At 45.7% G+C, this 19,798-nt stretch overlaps 2 protein-coding genes across 2 annotated transcripts in view; one reads left to right on the top strand and one right to left on the bottom strand.

Moving 5' to 3' along the window:
* The first annotated feature begins 1,949 nt into the window (after positions 1-1,949).
* LOC134060131 (insulin receptor substrate 2-B) lies at positions 1,950-14,518 on the top strand. Its single transcript, XM_062516744.1, has 2 exons — positions 1,950-5,925; positions 12,994-14,518. The coding sequence occupies exons 1-2, from the start codon at positions 2,220-2,222 to the stop codon at positions 12,996-12,998; spliced, it is 3,711 nt and encodes a 1,236-aa protein (XP_062372728.1). The 5' UTR covers positions 1,950-2,219; the 3' UTR covers positions 12,999-14,518.
* A 3,797-nt stretch (positions 14,519-18,315) lies between these two features.
* Positions 18,316-19,798, bottom strand: part of col4a5 (collagen, type IV, alpha 5 (Alport syndrome)) — a 43,408-nt gene continuing 41,925 nt past the window's right edge. Inside the window, exon 50 of the mRNA XM_062516743.1 lies at positions 18,316-19,710. Within this exon, the coding sequence (XP_062372727.1) occupies positions 19,629-19,710 (82 nt within the window). The 3' untranslated portion in view covers positions 18,316-19,628. The remainder of the gene's footprint in view (positions 19,711-19,798) is intronic.

Genomic DNA, 19,798 nt, shown 5'->3' with positions numbered 1-19,798 from the left:
TTATAAAAGTGGACAGCTTGCACTCAATCAAAGTTCACTTCTATAAAAATGTCAGCTGGTAACAGATCTTATTATGTATGGGAATCTCAGAGGCTCATCATTTCTCAGATATTTTTTTGTGACAGTTGTTAAAAGTACAATATATAAGTAAAATATAATACATATTTTGATAAAGCAATGTATACATGATATTTCCCATAGGTTATATATGCAGAACTATATAACTATATGCTGTGACCTGGAGTCATATTATGTCAGAGATTTATGGTTATGTCAGGTGTCAGGCGCGGTGGAAGTGTTTTGAACAGTATGACGAGTTTGACATTGATGCAACATTGATGTCTACATCCTGAGCAACTGATGATTGCTGATGATTTAGCTCTTCCGTATTCATTGTCATACACTCATAGATAATTTATCTGGACTGTTGCACCCCAGTTGAGCATACATGTCTTCATTATAAAAACTATGCTGTGTATTCACTTCTGTCATTCAGCAGCCAATGCACAGTACAATTCCAATTCGGACCTCTCTGTTTAGATTCCATGCCTAGTGAAAACAGTGACTTCAACTTAAAATCAATTTACTTTGAGGTTTTGTAGGAATCTACATATATATACCAGTAGGCAATATTTCCTCATATTATTCATCAATCACCCTCCACATAATGATCATGAACAGTTCCTGCCTGACTGCCCGGTGGAACCACAGTGATGGGTTTTGTTCTAAAACCGCAAAAACAATGGCCAAGTTATCACTGATTCCCTTGCCATGGTGATGAGTTGTGGTTGTGCTGTATTTTCTAAGCTTTTCTTACATATGGCCATCCCAGACCACCGAACTAATAGGCTACTTAGGACCAATTAGGAATCACAAGTGTTAGCCTTTCACGTGACCATGCAATCAAGATGAATTTGACAATCATATCAAAACTGGTTGAGATACAAGCCAAGCTTAAGAAATGTGTGTTTAATGCTGTTTTAAAGACAGAGCAATTGGCTGAACTATTGCCCACTAACCCAGTAATCTGATCTAACTAATGTCAAAGATGAGTTTGTGTGTGTGCAGGCATGTGTGTGAGCTCATGGGTCTAGCTCATGTCTGGTGACATAAGTCCATAGGCTACAAGTCATTCAAGATAACAAAACTTTCAGAGAAAAAATGTATAGGTCTACACACCTTGTCCAAATCCTATTTCCCACACTTGGTTTACTAATTGGTTGAACCTATCTAGATACTTTCCCCCTATTCATCCTTGAAAATCCTCATGTTTTGTATCAACTAGTGTGTGGTTTAATCTCTTTAGGGGTACACATTGACTGTAGCCTACTGCTCCTGCTTGGCTGATTGATGCAAACATAATGTTCACAGCAAGTTGGTCCCCTGTCAGCATTCTGAATTAATTGGCCTCACCAGGAATAAGCAAGAAAATCTATAGGTTGACGTGAGCTGCCAAATAAGAGTAGGTGGAAATTAATCATTAGAACGACAACAGAATAATCATTATAGGTCTTTATAGGCAAAATCAAGTCTCTGATCTGCAGAAAGCTGGAAACTCAAGTAGAATTCCTCTCCTCTGGCCTAGATTCATGGAGGCGTCTCTTCAAAACGATTGGCCACTGTTAATGTCAAATAACATAGTCGTCTTCTGACTGGCACGTAGTTCTACAACGCCCATTTCACCGAAACTATTAATTGGATGCAAATACTGTCGATCATTGCTTAAACGTTGTTGCCCTCGCCTCAGTGAAACTCTTTGCATTATAATTGGTGGTTGAAATTGACGTAAATGAGAATGCTGTATGGGCATTGGCTCATGATCGCATAGACGCCCATGAATATCAAAGATCCACAAATCGAAACCTTGGGTTATCATATCATCCCGCCTACCAATCGATGACGCACGGGTCACGTGTTGTTTGTGCTCTCGTACGTAGAGATGTGTACAGAGAGGTAGCGAGGAACAGACTGATAGCAAGCCTGAAGGATCTAGCTACCGATAATAGAAACGGGTGAATGTGGTCATGTTGCAGTTGCTGGGCTTGAATTCGTGGATCATTGGCAGGACACCTATTTTTTCTGAAGCGGCCTAGAGGAGCCTATTATTGGAAAGACCGAAACGCGCCACGCCGCTGGAGACACGGTCTCCCCAAACAAGAATGGGGTCTAACGTTAGGTTCTTACGGCTAAGGTAAAGTGACCTTTAATTGTAGTACCTAATGGCAAATTTTACAAATTACCAAGACAGCAAAGCCGCTATGTTGATGCTGGAGACACAACAGAGGGCTCTGGGGACTAAATCTTCGGCCACTGCGGCCAACGGCGACACCTCTGCCGGGGAACCCTCATCTCCGTTAATTAATATTGGCGGCGCTCGATTCCAACACTTACCACCCTCCAAACCTCAGAACACCCAGCCGAAGGATCACCAACAGTACCACTCTTCGCCTCAGCAACAGTTTTCTCATGAAAAATACCACCATGAATCCCCGGTGAGAAACTCATCCTCCTGTATTAACCCGGTAATGTTAGATGAGGATTCCCCTGCCTCTGTTAGCAACGCACACACAGTAGCCTCAGCCGCTTGTGCAGCGAATGCTAACGTTAGTGCCATTACCTCTTCAGACGGGGTGGATGATATACGAAAGTGTGGCTACTTGAGGAAACAAAAACACGGACATAAAAGGTTTTTTGTGTTGAGGGCTTCAAGTCATCTCGGGCCTAGCCGACTGGAATATTATGACAGCGAAAAGAAGTTCAGAAATAGCCTTCGATCTGCCGCTGCTGCTTGTGCAACGGCTGCCTCTTCATCTGGAACCGCGACCACCTCCTCTCCAAAAAGGGTTATTTATCTATATCAGTGTTTTACTGTAAACAAAAGGGCCGACTCGAAGAACAAGCACCTCATAGCTCTGTACACTAAAGATGAGTACTTTGCTATTGTGGCGGAAAATGAGCAGGAGCAGGAAGACTGGTACCTGGCTCTCAGCGAGCAGATGAGTGAGGGCAAACGGGGGCATGATGATGCTGATGACTTGGATGATGGCTATGGCACGGTATTACCAGGCACCGTGTTCAAAGAGGTGTGGCAGGTGAACGTGAAACCGAAAGGTCTGGGGCAGAGCAAGAACCTGACTGGAGTGTACCGCCTGTGTCTCTCCTCCAAGAGCATCCACTTAGTGAAACTGAACTCGGAGACCCCGTGTGTCAACTTGCAGCTGATGAACATCCGTCGCTGCGGCCACTCGGAGAGCTTCTTCTTCATCGAGGTGGGTCGTTCGTCCTCCATAGGCCCTGGAGAGATCTGGATGCAGGTAGATGACTCAGTGGTGGCTCAGAGTATGCATGAAACCATCCTAGAGACCATGAAGGCTCTGAAAGCCTATGCTGAGTTCCGGCCACGCAGCAAGAGCCAGTCCTCGGGTTCGAACCCCATCGCGTTCATCACGACGCGGCGTCACCTGGGCAACCTGCCGCCCAGTCAGACGGGGCTTCAACGCCGCTCCCGGACCGAGTCTGTGGTCGGCACTCCACCCAGCAGCAAGAGCAGCGCCGCCAGCGGCTATCGCTTCCGGACGTCCAGCGAGGGCGAAGGTACGATGAGCAGGCCCTTCCGCTCCGTGACGGGCAGCCTGCTCCACCTGAACTCTGCCCGCCTCAGCCTCGGGCGACAGGAGGGCTCGGCCTCCGCCAGCGGCGCCAGCAGCAGCAGTGGCGGCGGCGGGCGCTACGTTCGCGCCCTCGTGGGCTCCACCTACCACACGCGCTCGGCCTCGCTGCCCGTCTCCCACTTCCCCTCCACCAGCAGCCCCGTCAGCGTGTCCAGCAGCAGCGGGCACGGCTCGGTGTCCGACACGCTCACGCGCCCCTCCAGCGCCTCCCTGTGCGGCTCTCCCAGCGACGGCGGCTTCAACTCGTCCGACGAGTACGGCTCCAGCCCCGGCGACGTGCGCTACTTCCGCGTGCGCAGCAACACGCCGGACTCGCTGGGCAACACGCCGCCGATCCGCGAGGAGCACGGCCTCAGCGACTACATGGCCATGGGCTGGCAGCGGGACGCCGGTGGCGCGTCGGCCGGAGACATGGGCGCCCTGCGAGACGACGGCGGCGGCGGCGCGGAAGACGACCGACCCGCCAACTCCGTGCGCCGACGGACGCCCTCCTTCTCCCGGCAGGTGGGCGGCGGCGGCGGCGGCGGAGTGGCCATGTACCAGAAGATGACCCAGACTGCCCTCTCGCTGGACGAGGTGGCGGGAGAGGGAAGCCTGTCGTCCTCCCTGCGCTCGGACTACAGCTCCTCCTCGGACCACAGCCAGGCCCGAGCGCCTCGGGCTCCTCTCAGCCCGGGCCCGGACGACGGCTACATGCCCATGATGCCCGGCGCGGGCTCTGCCCTCACGCCCATGAGCGACTCGGATTACATGCCTATGCAACCCAGGGCTGCGCTCTCCCCTACCCTGTCCCCGCAGGCGCACGGCTACAGGCAATCCACCCAGCAGCAGCAGCAGCAGCAGCAGCAGGAGGCAGACGCCCGGGGCTACATGATGATGCTGCCGCGTGCGGGTCGATCCCCCGCGCCGCAACCCGCCCATCCCAGCGGCGCCATCTCGGAGCCGCCCGGGCACGGAGAGTACATGGACATGACTTCGGCGAGGGCGCATCATCATCATCAGCAGCACCCTCCTCCCGGCGATGCCCACTGTGCGCGTGCCATCCCGCCGGAGTTGTCCACGCCGTACTTCTCGCTCCCGCGCTCCTACAAGGCCCCCGCCAGGGAGGGAGGGAGGGAGAGCCACCCGCGGGACGAGTACGTGCCCATGAGCTCGCCGGCGAAGCCCTCCGTGGACCCGTCGCCCCTGTCTCTCGCCAGCTGCAGCGGCGGCAGCACCACCGACCCGCGGGCCCACAGCCGCGCCGTCCGCCCCACGCGCCTGCCCCTCGGCCGGCGCAGCTTCCACAGCGCCCTGCGGGAGGCGCCCTCCAGCCCCGGCGAGTACATCAACATCCAGTTCGCCGAGCGCCCGCCCGCCTACGCGTCCCCCCCCTCCGGCTCGGCCTTCTCCAGCGCTCAGGAGAAGCAGCAGCAGCAGTCCTCCTCCTCCGCCGCCGCCGCCGCCAACGCCACCCCTCCTCCGCCCCCGCACCACCCGCAGGACGACTACATGAGCCTGGACGTGGCCGACAGCTGCTGTCCCGCACAAGCGCCGCGTCCGTCTCTCGTGGCCCCCTGGAACCCCCCGACGTACATCCGCCCGGTGACCTCGGCGGCGGCGAGCGGCAACCCGCCGGACGACTACACGGAGATGACCTTCGGCCTGGGCAGGGCCGAGGCCGGCAGCCCCAGCGCCATGCTGCAGCACCTCTGCGCCCTGGACCCGCACTACGCCGCGCCGCTCGCGCCCCCGCAGGCCGAGCCCAAGGTCATCCGCGCCGACCTGCAGGGTCGGCGGCGACACAGCTCCGAGACGTTCGCCTCGGCGTCCGCGCCGGGGCCGACCGGCTCGGGCGGCGGCGGCGCCGCCTGCACCAGCGCCACCTCCACCTCCACCTACTCCTCGTCCTCGCGCCAGGCCGCCGACAGCAACCGCTGGCAGAGCTCGGGCTCGTTCGACAACGTGTGGATGTGCGTCGACGGATCCAACGGTACGCAAGGCGGCGCTGCCGCCGCCACTGCAGCCGAAGCGGCTGCCCCTGCGGACGTAGCCGAAGGCTCGAATCCGGCGTCCGGATATATGTGTCGTGGCGTGTCCACGGGATATCAGAATGGCCTCAACTACATCGCCTTGGACTTGCGGGAAGACGGCCGCCCCAGCGGCCCTCTTGACGTGCCCCCCTCACCTGCTGCAGGTGTACCCCTCCTGGAGAACGGGGCCTATGCTAGCATAGACTTCACCAAATCGGAAGGGCTCACCAGCACATCTACAGGTGAGTTAAACAAACACCTGCCCCCTCTGATACCTGAGTCTCTCATGAGTTGCAGGCGAAAAAAAAACATCACCTTCACATCTCTCTCACGTCTCCATCTTCTCTCTTTTGCTGAGCAAAAGTGCAGACCTCATTTAGAAGAGGTTTGGCTTTTACTGTTCCACAGAGAAATCTGTATCCCTGGAGGGTGTTATGGCTTATTTGTTTCAGAAGGAAACATATGGTTTACACTCTCTCTGTCCCTCTTTTTTTTTTAGACCAGCAGCACTGGCTGATGCACTGCTGCCGTGTTGCTAGCAAATAGGCACCTTTAGTTCGATTTCCATGTGTAACTTGTGACAAACAATCCTAGCCATACATACAAGAAGCAGAGCGATAGATTTATTTCTTTTTCCTTCCCTTTCTATTTGTGCCAGATGTATATTACTGCACCGGTGTTTGTATTTACTAAATGTGAGGTGTGGGTGGATTGAAATACTTGATTTCATTGCAGCCGTCCTTATTATTTCATTATTTACTGATCGGCTGTCAGCGATATCTTGGCAATCAGTAATGGTGGGCTCCAGGGTCATTTGGCTGATTGTCAGGTATGTTTGTGCAGCGTTTATGGTGTTTGGGTAGAGCCGGTGAGAAGCAGTCTTTGGCTGTTTCCGTAAGAAGTTGTTTCTGGAGTCGCAGCGAGGAGAATGCAGTGTCAGGTGTTTTTGGAAGGAGCCTGTTCTGGAGTCGGTGTGCAGTCGTCGGTTAAATATGTTTCTATTTCCGCCCTGCTATTTAGGCAGATGTGAGGTGCTGTTTTGCCCTGCCGAGGGCTGGCGTGTGTCATGAGCTCACGCTGTGAGTGTGTGTGTGTGTGTGTGTGTGTGTGTGTGTGTGCGCGTGTTTGTGAGTGAGTGAGTGAGTAAGTGAGTGACTGAGTGTGAGGCATAGAGAGAGAGAGAGCGAAGCATAGAGGCATAGAAAGGGGGAGGTGGACACTGGACAGTGGATCTGTTTGTGCCAGCCTCTGTCTTACAGAGGCTTACAAGAGGACAGTCTGAACTCTGATGTTATAATCAGTCACTAGGAGGTGGAAGTCTTCACGGGACCTGAAAAGCAGCGTCCAACTTCAATAATCACCCGAGTGATCGCCTGAACCCATGTCTTAGATAAAGTTATTGTATGCTGTTGCTTTCGGGCATCTGCCCTAACTGAAAGTTTCTTGGCCCGTGTGTGTGCACCCTCAAGGTGGGGGGAAAAAATCAATGCAGTATCAATATCATTTTTCAGTATTATATCAAAACGGCAATGGGAAATGTCCATAGTTTTTGTGTGATGACTTTCATTTTGGGTCCTACATCTGCTCTGATGGCTTGCCTCTGAAGTCTACAATATGGCTTGATTTTGAGACTCCCAGTAAAGTTTAATGGCCTACAGTACGTGGGAGAAATAAATCGTAACGTATGCCACAATCAAGTCAAGTTAAAACCCAATACTTGTTGTACTGTAAAATGTAAAGAATCACAATAACATTGTATAGTAGCTCAAATACTGCTGTATGTATGGTATTGCCACTGTAGTAGGACGATCAGTTTTTTTTCCAGTGTGAACTGGAGTGGGTGTTTGGAGAGGAAGGTAGGCTAAGGCTAATCAATGAGATCCGCCATCTTGCTACTTCTATTTGTTCTCTCCATTGATGACCCATTCTTTAGAATTGTTCCATTCTAGGCTGGTGGAGTCTTTAACAGTCTTGGGTCAAAATGCTGCCGATTATGCGAATCTTGGGATTTAAAGGGCCATTGAAGACCTGTATGAGTTCCTCTTTTGTTTTCAAGATGAAACAACAGTGATGAACAACAGTGGTTTCAAAACTGTTTCTTAGTTTATTTTTCTATTTCAGAACCAGTACTGTTGTGCTTCAAAATCCCATAGTCAATGACATTTGAACTTGTTGAGGAATTCCTCTCTCTGTCTGTGACATCCTTTTTGTATGTAGCAATAGTGTGTGTGTGTGTGTGTGTGTGTGTGTGTGTGTGTGTGTGTGTGTGTGTGTGTGTGTGTGTGTGTGTGTGAGGAGCGAGATGACCAAGATGGGGTCTGACATTAGCGCAGGGGTGAGAGTGAGTCAGTGTTCTCAGCAGAGCCTCTGACTGACTCACGTGTTTGTTTTCCAGCCGAGAGATGAAGGTGTGTGAGAACGTTTGTGAATGATAAAAACAATAGCGGAAAGAGCAAGGGAAGGGAATTATCTCTCCTTCTCTTGTCTCTCTGTCTCTCTCTCTCTCTCTCCCTCTCTCTCTCTGTGCGAACTGCTGCAGATTTTTATGCAATCATATTTTTGGTGCCAAGATATCGGTGGTCATTTTCACACTTCATATGCCAAAGTAGCGTACCACCATCACTGTTCAAAGGGAATGAGTGTGTGTGGAGATGTAGTGCTCCCTCCAGAGCGGTATAGACTAATGCCTCTGTGGTTTGGTGGTCTGGACACAGTCCACTGGGCATGGTTTGCAATGATGACCCAACGCAACGGCCATGGAAATAGGCTACATTTGAAAAGGTGAGCTCAGCGTTTGAACAGTGGAAGTAAGAGTTTGAACATGCCACAAAGCATCGCCTCTGTAGCCTTCCCACGGATGGGGATTTGTTGTGCATCAAGTTTGTTGTAGTAGCAAAGGCCTGATTTTAGTTTCAGCACAGTTTTTGAGTTTTGGGATGATGATAATATTATGAAGAATTTGTTTGGTAGTTTTTTTTTATTGTGGCCAGTTTTGAGGATTTGGATCCTGACGGTGTTTTGGTTTGTTTGCTGTTTTATTGCAAGTCACTGATGACATTGATTTGACATTGAGTTAGCGGTTTAATTCCCAGTCTTGACAGACCTAGTGTTCTGTGGCCAGAGATGCAGAGATTTTTGTCTCGCTCAGACGGGATGTGGCCTAGTCCGATATCGTCAAGTGCTTTGGACAATATTGCGTTTGTTCAGTGTTATGATGTAAAAACATCACCTCGGGGCATATGTTTTGGACGACCGTGTTATGTTTTGACCAGGAAGGTATTTTGCAAGTGGTGTTTTGGTAGTATCTTGGTGTGAGAGAGAGAGAGAGAGAGAGAGAGAGAGAGAGAGGGGAGCTGCGTTGCTGGAAGAATGTTGATGAGCCACAGTACGGCCACACACACACAGGAATGCGGTTTAATGATGACACGTGGGACGCGCTCCCTCAGTCTCCGCTTTCAGTTCACACACACAAGCCAGCCCAACAGGTAGAAGCCCACACAGACTCTATCTGTTCTCTGTGTGTGTGTGTGTGTGTGTGTGCTCCTCATTGTGTCTTTACTGAGAGCAGCTAAAATCCTACGTTAAGGTTAAGGAAAGGCCTATTTTTGGAACCCTATCCCTATCGGTGGCCGTGTCGTATGTCCTTTCATAATACAGGATCTATTTGTCCTCCACTTGCTTGGTTACTTAAGATGGGTTTTTATTTACGGGTCATGGTATGGAACGGACATGCGGCCTACACTACACATTTTAAAAACGGACAAATGGAAAATGTTATATGTCTGTTGTGAGCAAGAGGGGGTGTTAGGGAGGGGGGGAATGGAGTCCATAGTCCATGTGAGTGGGTGGTTGGCTGGCATTGACCTGCAGAGGGAAGAGCATGGCTGTAGTGTAGTACGGCTCTGTGCTATGAGGGCTACGTGCCCTTTCAGTATATCGGCATATGTCTATATTTGCAGCTTTATTTTGAGAGTGGCCCTTATTTATGACTTCTGAATGCAGCCAACAGTGCTGCTGTCCCCCTTACACGCAGGAAACGGGTGCAGCGGAGGTAATAGGATCCCTTCCCTGTGTCAAGTGCACCGCTTGCGTTACACACACACACAGTCACACACACACAGTCACACACACACACACACTCTTACTCTCTCTCTTACTCTCTCTCTTGCTCTCTCTCCCTCTCCTACATTCTCCGTTCACTCATTGCTGGCCCAGCTCTTAAAGGGATATCCCTGAAAAGTTCTGGTGCTGTTATTGTCCTTGCACCAGACAGGTGCTCCTCCCTTTCCTAGTTGGGTTTTGCTCAAATGTTCTTTTTGTTACAAGGGTGTTTTCCCTTGTTGCCAAAATCTGTGGTCTTGAGGGATTGGTGGGAATAAACTAAAGTGTTGCATTTAGTGGGGAGAAATCATATGTCAACCTGTCTTAAGCCTGCGTACATGCGTCACAGAAATCAAGAAATGATTCATGTGGCATGACATTGCTCCATTGTGTGGGAATTGAGAAACTCCTGGGATGTTACTTTGGAACCATCTGCAAGATATCAGTTGCTTTACACTGATGCAGCAAGTTTGGTCAGCTGAAGCCGTTGGGGAAAAGTACTTTGAAGTACTTTGTAAACAAACAAATATAAAATTGACTGTGCATTACAATGTACATACAAAATATGGTGTTAAAGATCAGAAATAATTTAATTGAGTTTACTGCAAAACCCACTCACTTTACTTGACTACTTTGACACTTATGCATCCCAGTTAACTTCTACAAATTCAGATTAAACACACTAAAGCCTGTAGTATTTTTTTTCTCCACATTCAGCTTCCTTGAGTAACCCCGAGACCAAGACCACCTTTGAATAAAACAACTCCGTTTGGGCTTTTTACAGGGACAAAATGGAGAACTCTTGTATTTTTGTTAAATATAGGGATTTTGTATTATCTGACCAACTATAGACAACACTATCTCACTAAAAGTTTCAGCTGTTTGACCGTTAGACCAACTTTAAAACTAGTCTGAAAATGGGCCTATTGCCTTACTCGTCAGTCTCTCATTTGTAGGGCAGCCTCCAACTTGCATTTTTGTGGTGAGATCTGGGAAAACCCATCTCATAGGGACATTTCACCCAACTTATGATTTTGATACCATTTTGATACCATCCCAGCCACAGTATCTAGGACGTTGCTAGGGGATGGTGTCCGGGATCTTCCTGGGGCAGTATCAGAATCTTAAGTTGGTGAAATTTCACCCTGTGATGGTTTTCCCCAGATTCCATCACATTTTTGGTAAATTGAATGCTGGTTTAAACAAGGGACACTGCCTGGGGCCAAGTGTCTCTGGTGGTAGTATTGACTGGCCACGCCTTCACAGAGGTTAGAGTGCATGAAGAGGTGTCCTGGCCAAAGGTGTTTTACTGTATTACTGTGGAAAAGCAAAATAGCAACATGTGCAAGAACAATCCTCCAATTCCCTTTTATGACCCAAAGTTGCAGGTTAGTTCTGGGGTAGCAACAAAGTTTGCCGTCTTAAAGTACCGAAGTTCTCTGGAGCCACTTGCAATCAGAGGACAAAAGTGTGTAGAGAAAAGCGTCTGCATTTCAGACTTCTTCGTCCCTGTGATAGTTTAACAGGTGTGATTAGCCAAAACCCCATGTTATTTTCCCAAAGGAAAACTTGCAAGATACCGGATCTCAAAGATGGCAGCTTTTTTTTGTAGGTGAACTTCAGAGATTCTATGGTCTCCCCTTCCTGGTTTTAAACGATCAGTCTGACCAACTGTTGTTTTGGGTTTTAAGATGATCCCATCACGCTGTTCCCTGAAGTCCCTACACACCCTCAGGGCTGTGATTGGCTGTATTGCCCTTGAGCATGCTCAGTTGTTCCTTCCCTTTCCCCTTAAAGCCCTTCTTGCACTGACAGACTTTGACAAGATTTGGGACCGATTCTTGAAAGATTGTAGTCTTTTGAGTAAAGCTTGAATGAGGAGCATTAGTTAAAAGACTACAATCTTTCAAGACTCTTTCCCAAATCTTGTCAAAGTCTGTCAGTGTAAGGTAGGCTTAAGTTGGGTGAACCCAGGCGAACTTGTTAGCAAATTTGAATTGAATTGATTTGAATTTATTCTGTAGGATGATCTTGAGAAGTGCCCACTGACATCCGTTTGCAAATCACCAAAAACTCAGGAATGTGTATTTTGTTTGTAATTCAGTAAAAAAAAAGCTGCATTTAACTTAAAACTGTTGTTTTACAAGACTACAATCTTTCAAGAATCTTTCCCAAATCTTGTCCGTGTAAGGTAGCAACCTTCCTGGCTGCTAACTCAGCTGGTTGTGTGCCATGTCCACTTGTGTGTCCTGTCCACCAGCCCTATAGTAGGTTCATTTGTGTCTCTAGTCAGCCTTATGGAAAAATGATATTGCTTCAGTACATACTTTCGCTGTCCTCCGGCATTGTATTGGCATACCATGAGCATTTTTGTGTGATGTAGAGGCCAAGGATAAGCGCTTTTTCTGTTTTGCGGTCAGGAGTTTCTCTAATGTCTTTGTGTGGGATCTGCCTCTTAGTGTATGAAAATGTGTACATTGTATATTTTTTATGAATATACGTACAGTATGTGTCTTTGATGTGGTCAGTTGAAAGTTGAGCATTTGCTCAATGCTCATTGGAATGTGGTATAGTGTTATGGAGGTTTGGTGCATGCCTGCATGGTGGTGTGTGCCACACTGCTTTTGGTCTGGACACGGGCCACTGCTATTGATGAGGATTCTCTCATAGGTAAACTCGGAGGGAGAGAGAGAGGGAGGGAGGGAGAGAGAGAGGGGGAGATAGAAAGAGAGAGAGGGAGGGAGGGAGAGAGGGGAAAAAAGGGATACAATGAGGCCGCTGCATTCCAGTCGCTTGGACCTCTGTCAAAGCATCCGCATTGTTGCCCGTGGCGGCATTGTTTGATGGGACAAAACGGCCTCCATCAAAGGGGCTGCTTGTCCCAGCAAGGTCAACTTAGGCGAGTGGTCTGGACCTACCAGAACCATCAGTTCCATAAACTCGCTCTGAAGGGGACAGATTGGCTTGGGATGACACATAGACCTCTACTCTATACTACTGCTGAACAAAATGAAGTTGAATGAAGTTGTGTGTGTGGTTTTTTTTGTTGTGTTTATTTTTTTTTGTTGTTATCAGAGGCTCTTTTTGCTTATGAGTACACACACTGTGATAATGCAATCCAATCTCTTGGATGATTTCTATTTTCTTTGCAATACTTAAATTTAAAAAAAAAAAAAAAACCTAACCCCTCTCCATTCTCTCTCTTGCAGATTGAAGGTTTGGACCCTTTTCGCTGGTTGATGTCTTCTGATCGGCCCGACTCCCGTCACCTCCCGTCACTTCAAGACCGGCCAGACGGTGGCCTTCCATTGACCCGCCCACTGTTACCGTTTGTTTCTCACTCGTCGTGCCTCAGCAAGCTGCTGCACTGGCATTTTTGATTTGCATTAATTATTTTTTTTCAAATGATAATTATAGTTATCATTGAACAGCACAAAATGGAAGATAGACCCTGAAGCTCAGACTGGTTGGGACAGATCTGGGGGAGATATATATATATTATAAACGCATACGCATTTCTCATGACTTACATGCCCCTGTTGTTTACTGCCACAGATTGAAGTTTTAATTTTGACACTGATCACTACAGGTACTGGCTTTGGCGTCTCTATCGGATTGGTATTGGGTACTTTTTGTTTGTATGATTGAGTTTATTTTGAAGACTTCTTTTAGCGTTCTTTCTCTCTGAGGTGTTCTCTGTTCCGTTTTCCTGCAGTCTCAGCAGTCTCCGCTCGACTCCTCGTGTTTAAGTGAGAGAAAGTGAGGTGTCTGTGTGTGTGTGTGTGTGTGTGTGTTTGAGAGAAAGTGTGAGCGAGAGTGAGTGTGCGAAAGAGAGAGGGAGAGGGTTTGAGGTAGGTGATGACGTAAAGGGGTTCCAGTAACCCTCTGCCAAACTATAGGTGTGACGTGCTGTGCATTCCAGCAGTTGGATACTGCTCCGCCTCCCCTCCGCCCCTCTGTCCTTCCTCCCCACATCGGCCCCCTACGCAAGCTCTATTCCCCCACCCACACCCACACCCACACACGTCCAAACTCCACTCAAACCCACACACCCAAACTCTTCCTGGCTTTGCCAAGAATGCAGGAATCGCTGGGAGGGAGGGAGGGAGGGAATGAGGAAGAGAAATGAGGAGAGCAAAAGAGAAAGTAGGATTTGCCCTGGAACTGATCAAAAACAGCTCAAATCTAAGCCAGAGGAAGTTACGAAAAGCCTGTTAACAAGGCGTGCATTTGGTCAGTTTAACGCTATGTAAACAGCACTATTATCTCTGTTGCCGATAACGATAATAATACAAATAATAACAAACAAACAAACAAGCAAAGTTTAAGGTACCTTCTGAGAACAAACGGCCAACACCTCAGAGAATAAAGATGCGCTTTATATTGCAGATGGTACAGGTGTCGTGGCAGGTAAAAACAGGGTTCTTTTACGGTCAGGCCTTTAAGGGTGCAGGTTGAGGATGCTGTTGGGGCAGGATGCTAATTGAAATGTTCAGTCCTCTAAATATGTGCCTCACCTTTTAGCTCCTGGATTTGGGGAAGGAAAAATAGGCACAAAAAAAGTTTTTATGAAGTTGTGAAAGGGGATTGCAATAAAGCTGATTCCTGTTGTGATGTTATAGCATATTTTTTTTGTCCTCGAAATGTGCCATGATCTGTTTCTCTCTCTCTCTCTCTCTCTCTCTCTCTCTCTCTCTCTCTCTCTCTCTCTCTCTCTCTCTCTCTCTCTCTCTCTCCCTCCATACCCCATGCAGTGTCAACGGTACTGTTCTGTGTGTGTGTGTGTGTGTGTGTACTCGCACGTTCCTTTTTTTTCAATGTTGGACAAATCAGTGAAGACACTGTAGTTAAAAGGAGTGTTTGAACAGCAGAGGAAGAATGAGCTTGTTTTTGGTACTGCTTCCACCACTAGAGATCCACTGGCTTTGCTAAATTTAAATGCATAATAAAAAATAATTTAAACTAACTACCTGAACAAAATCTCCAACCCCTCAAGTCATTGGCTCCTAGCTCCCTTCATATATGACAGAACCAAATATGCAGAACTGCTATTGAAGTTTCTTACTTTGAAGAAAGTTAAGACGAGGGAAAGGTACAGGGAAATATTTTTATGGTACAACTTGATTGTGTTTCGATGTAGGAATGACAATGAGTGTTATTGCTGATACGAATAGGAAGGAATGCTTTTGCGATGTGTACAAAAGTATGGAAACAATAATTCACTTTGACAAATCTTTTCATAGTTTTGACCCTGATTGATTAGGGTGACTATTATTGTCGACATTTTCAAGAAATATATACTGGGGAGAAGTCTCTGAAAGCAGTTGTTTCTGACCCCTTGGTTAAGCTGTGTTCAGCCTGTGCTAAAGTCCTGAAAATGTGCTGTAATATATTTTCAAACAAAAGTTGTTAAGTGAACTGAAAAGTATTAGATATATTGCTTCATAGATGTATTTTTTATTTTTGTTGTACTGGCACAACCAATAAACTATCCACTAAGAAAGCTTTAAAGAACTGCTGTTCTGGACATTTCACTCTCATTGGAAAGTGACCAGGATTTCAGAGAATTTTAGAACCACAAAGTTCATTTCAGTTATTTTTTTAAAAGTAATCGTATTCTATACTCCCAACCCCTTTTCCATACGGCATTTGAAATGAATAACAAAAATAAGACAATAGTAAATAATAAGTAAGTAATATACATATGCCCCCCACTCCAGTGTGTAGGTACTGCATAAAATACTATTTCTATTTTCTTCTCAGTTTACATATAGTTTACAGATCTGAGAGGAGACTGAAATACAGTGAGCAAAAAAAAAAAAAAAAAAATGTCTGCTATTGTGTGAAATTGGTTAAAACATTCAGTGGTGTTGTAATGGAAATTGTGGGGCTGGGGAGGAATTAAAAAAAAAAAAGAAAAAAACCTGGTGTGAGAAGGAATGTGCGGATATTTTTTTTCTTTGTGAAGACTTTTGCATTTTTATAAAAGCCTCTGCCCAATGTTTTGTATCTTATTATTATAATTATTATTTTTAATTCGCTGCTGTGTAGTACAATACAAAACCGAAATAATGAACGTGATGATGGGGGGCAATCTGTAGAATAAGAACGATGCTGATGAGCGTTGTCATTGCCATGCAACCTGTGTTTTTGATTTGAGGGAAAAATGTATTTTCAAGCTTGACAGAGTGGGGTTGAGCTATGGAGGGGGGTGGGGGTCGGACTCTTCATCCCAATGCATACATCATCTGAAATGTATGGCCGAAAGAAAAATAGACCAGTTCATGGCTGCATCCTCTACTGTAAATACTTGTTGCTTTTTTCTTCTTTTTTTTATGTTAATTGCCCCCCCAAAGTGTTGATTTCCCTCCCTCTCTCCCTCTCTTTTCTATGGAGAGAGCAAGGGAGACCTAGTCAGAACATTTTGAGCATTGCATAGTGTTTATATTTATCTGATTTTTTTTTTTTTGCTTTCAACAGAGCTATTGCAATAAAAATGTGTTAACGTAAACATTGACTCTGCACTGCCCTCTGTTTATTTGGAACAAGAATACAATTATGTGATTGTAATTATAGAATTGTGTAAAATTATCTGTACTATTTTTTTCAATCCTGTTGCAGCAGCTGTTTTTTTTTTTTTTTGCCGTCACTCACCTAAACTCAAATAAGCATAGGCTGGGCTGTTATACGAAAGCAGTAAGCTGCCCCTGCAACAAACACACTGCGGCCACAGTCAGGTGCCAAGAGGACAAAGTCCCTTTGGTGGATAAACAGGATTTTATTAACAGAGCAGGCTAAAGTACAGTTTTAACCATTTGGCTGGGAAAACATTGCTGTGACTCTCTACCAATAGAAGCTAAACTGGCCGCTAACCAATTCAGCAGTCCTATTGTTATGACTAGTGCAGAAGGAAAAAATGGCCTCCGATTTCCCCCTACAAGTTTTCACAGGTAACTTGTCATGACTAGCATAACACTCTTGAGTCTTCTGTGTGCTGTTCAGGACGGAGAATACTCAGGGAGCCTTCTCATAGAAACAACGTGACTCAAATCGTCTTGTATGTTAAAATGTTGTGAGACTATCACGTTGACAATCAAATGAGTTGAGGGCCTTTTGTGATTCAGGAAACGGTCTCACACGAGAGAGAGTTTATAGGAATCTGTTGCTATACAGGTGAACTTCGGAGCGGAGCTCCAACATTCCTAGAAGCCGCTGAGCCCCTCGTGCCCTCTCTCTGACCTGAGCGTTCAGCACCAAATCCCAGTAGTGTGACACAAAAATTCCCCAGACAGAGGAAAACCTTTTTTTCTTGGGAATTTTCTGTCCCTCTCTCACACACATAATACACACACACACACTGGGATTCTCAGCTGGCTTTGACAAAACACACTTGTAACACCAAAACAAAACACAGACTTTTATCACATGACTGTGATAAACTGACAAACTGATTTCAAGGGTAACCAAACATCTGTATCAGTTGTCATCAAGATATAGGGAGCACTGACAATGACGTCATCGCGCATCACTTATTACCTATTTGAGTAACACTCAAGTGCACCTTGAGTGCACACACTGAAGTTTCTCTGATGCATATCATTTGTAAATAGAACATTCTTGAAAAATAAGCATACTTGTATGCTTGCAGGTTGTGCTTCCCAGTGCCAGTTGTAGTTAGAGCTCTTGACTGAGCTGAAAATTAAGCAATCAAGGAATCAATCTGAAAGTCTCCAGTCAAAAATTGTTACATTTGCTGATGACCATGGACCACCATGACCTGTGCCATAACCACCATGATTATTTTGCCAAACCAAACACGAAGATGTGATAAGCCTGACAGACAACCAATCAGTGTCCCATATAAGGTGTCTTAGTTAGAAGAGCTCTCACTCCCGAGCTTGAATGAATGCCATCCGCACCGGAAGAATTAAGTCTTGTAGGCTACATGCTGTACTGTACAGTACCCTCTGACAATGATCCTATTGAGTGGTTATGCTCTCCAGCACACACAGCATAGCATCGTGCCCAAAGTGATGGCCACAAATGTCATTTTTTATTTGGTGAGCACTGGATCCTGGTAACCTCTCTAAAGCTCGATGGCTTAATAGTCCCCTTGGCTGACAGTCAGACAATCAGTCGGAAAAAAACAAAAACAAAAACAAAGGCTGGATGGCACAGAGGGCTGACGAAGCTGACATGACTGACGCGCACAGGAACCCAGGAGGCTGTGTTGGTTATCTGGATAAAACTTCTCAGACATGAAACAAAGGCAACGAGAGGAGATATTAAACCCTTATGTGCTTTCATACGCATTCCACTTATTGTTTTTTCTCTCCTCAATCTTTTGTATTTTACTTGTTAACTTCCCAATTACTCCCTCTAGTGGTCAAAATCAAATTTACATCTTGTTTGTCAAGAGAAAACCTGAGGTGGACTACCTCAGCAATAGAAGTCAGATATTGAGATTTTGAAATTGACTTTATCTTTTGCTGTTATTTTTTGTTGTTGTTTTGAATGACACTGACCAGCAGTAGAGTTTTGTATTTCTTTATTTCAGTCTTAAAATTGTATAACAACTTCTGGATAATAAACATGAATAAAACAGTTCTTGAAATTAATACATATTCTTGCACCCCAAAGTGACTAAAATCCAAGAGAAAAATAGTCATAGGAATTATTGGCCCTCGTTCCTTTTTTATCTTCCCACATATGTACAATAACACACTGAAACACAACTAAGACCAGCGAAAGAAAATATTCATATCTCTAATATTTTATTGTATTCAAGAGATTAAGATCAACTGCAGGAAGATCTAAGTCCTCCAAGAAAATATTTTGTTAAAGTAGCATAAAAAAATCTTGAACATACAGCATAATTGTATTGTAAATATTCTTGGACCTTTGACAGGGAAAGCTTCATGGGAGACAGCCACTCAAATATCTGTAGTTTGTGAAATGTTATTCAATGTAAGGAAATATTTACCATACTAAAGAACTTCCCAGTGTTGTTTAGCTGAAAGGTTTGTAATATATATATATAGTCTGTATTTTTTCTTATATATATATTTATATATATAAAAATACTGTTTCATTTATAGCACACACAATTTTTACAATGCTTGTGTAAGTGAACGTGTAAGTACGTGAGTGAGCACATGAATGAACACCCATGAATTCATCATGACAGTGCCTACCATTTTTATGTCTAACACTAAAAAAGGTGTTTTACACAATATACACATTTCATTACTTACAAAAGGGGGGAAATGTCTATAGGGAGTTAACCAGTTGTGGACACAGCAGGATTAGTAAAGGTTACCACCAACAAAGGGAAAGCAACAAGTGATGGAGAGAAATGTTTTGAAGCATAAAAAAAACTCTAACGTCTCACTAATGTAGCTCTTCAGTGCATTTCTTCTCTTTGATGATCAAAAGTGCCGATTTGGTAAAAATCGAGACAATTCCGCTCCATTACAGAAAAGAAAAAAAAAAGAAAACGGAGCATTTTTCTGTCTCAAAAGATGTACCATCTCTGTACCAACATCAAAAATCTTTTAAGAAAATTACTTTCGTGTGAAAGGAAAAAAATCCCTCTCCGAGACAGGAAAAGAAAAACTAAATGCACTTTTGCCGCCTTGGCACAATTCTGGGATTGTTTGCATTTTCTTAATGAGGTACTTCTTTCAAAAAAAGGATAATAAATTCATTTTATAACAGTTTTTTTGCTGTGTTGCACAGTAGCACCAGAGTTTGACTTGAAGACAATGCACCATTGGAATTCCACCTGCTGCTGACGCAGTCGCTACAGCTATCATTATGGCCTTTTGACGCTAAACACGCTGTGTTACGTCCTCTTCATACAGACCACGCAACGGCTCACACGCGATGACAGGTTTCCTGCTTTCAGTGTTTCTGACTGTGGCTTCCTGTTGACAATGAAAGATGGGATGCAAAGGTTTAGTCATTTCTAATGCATTGTGTATAAACCGTAGGAAAGTGTTTTACGGAAATGAT

This window comes from Sardina pilchardus, chromosome 16 (assembly GCF_963854185.1).
Source record: "Sardina pilchardus chromosome 16, fSarPil1.1, whole genome shotgun sequence".
Classification (NCBI taxonomy): Eukaryota; Metazoa; Chordata; class Actinopteri; order Clupeiformes; family Clupeidae; genus Sardina; species Sardina pilchardus.
Note: the sequence above shows the minus strand (reverse complement) of the source record. Positions and strands in the feature narration are given on the sequence as shown.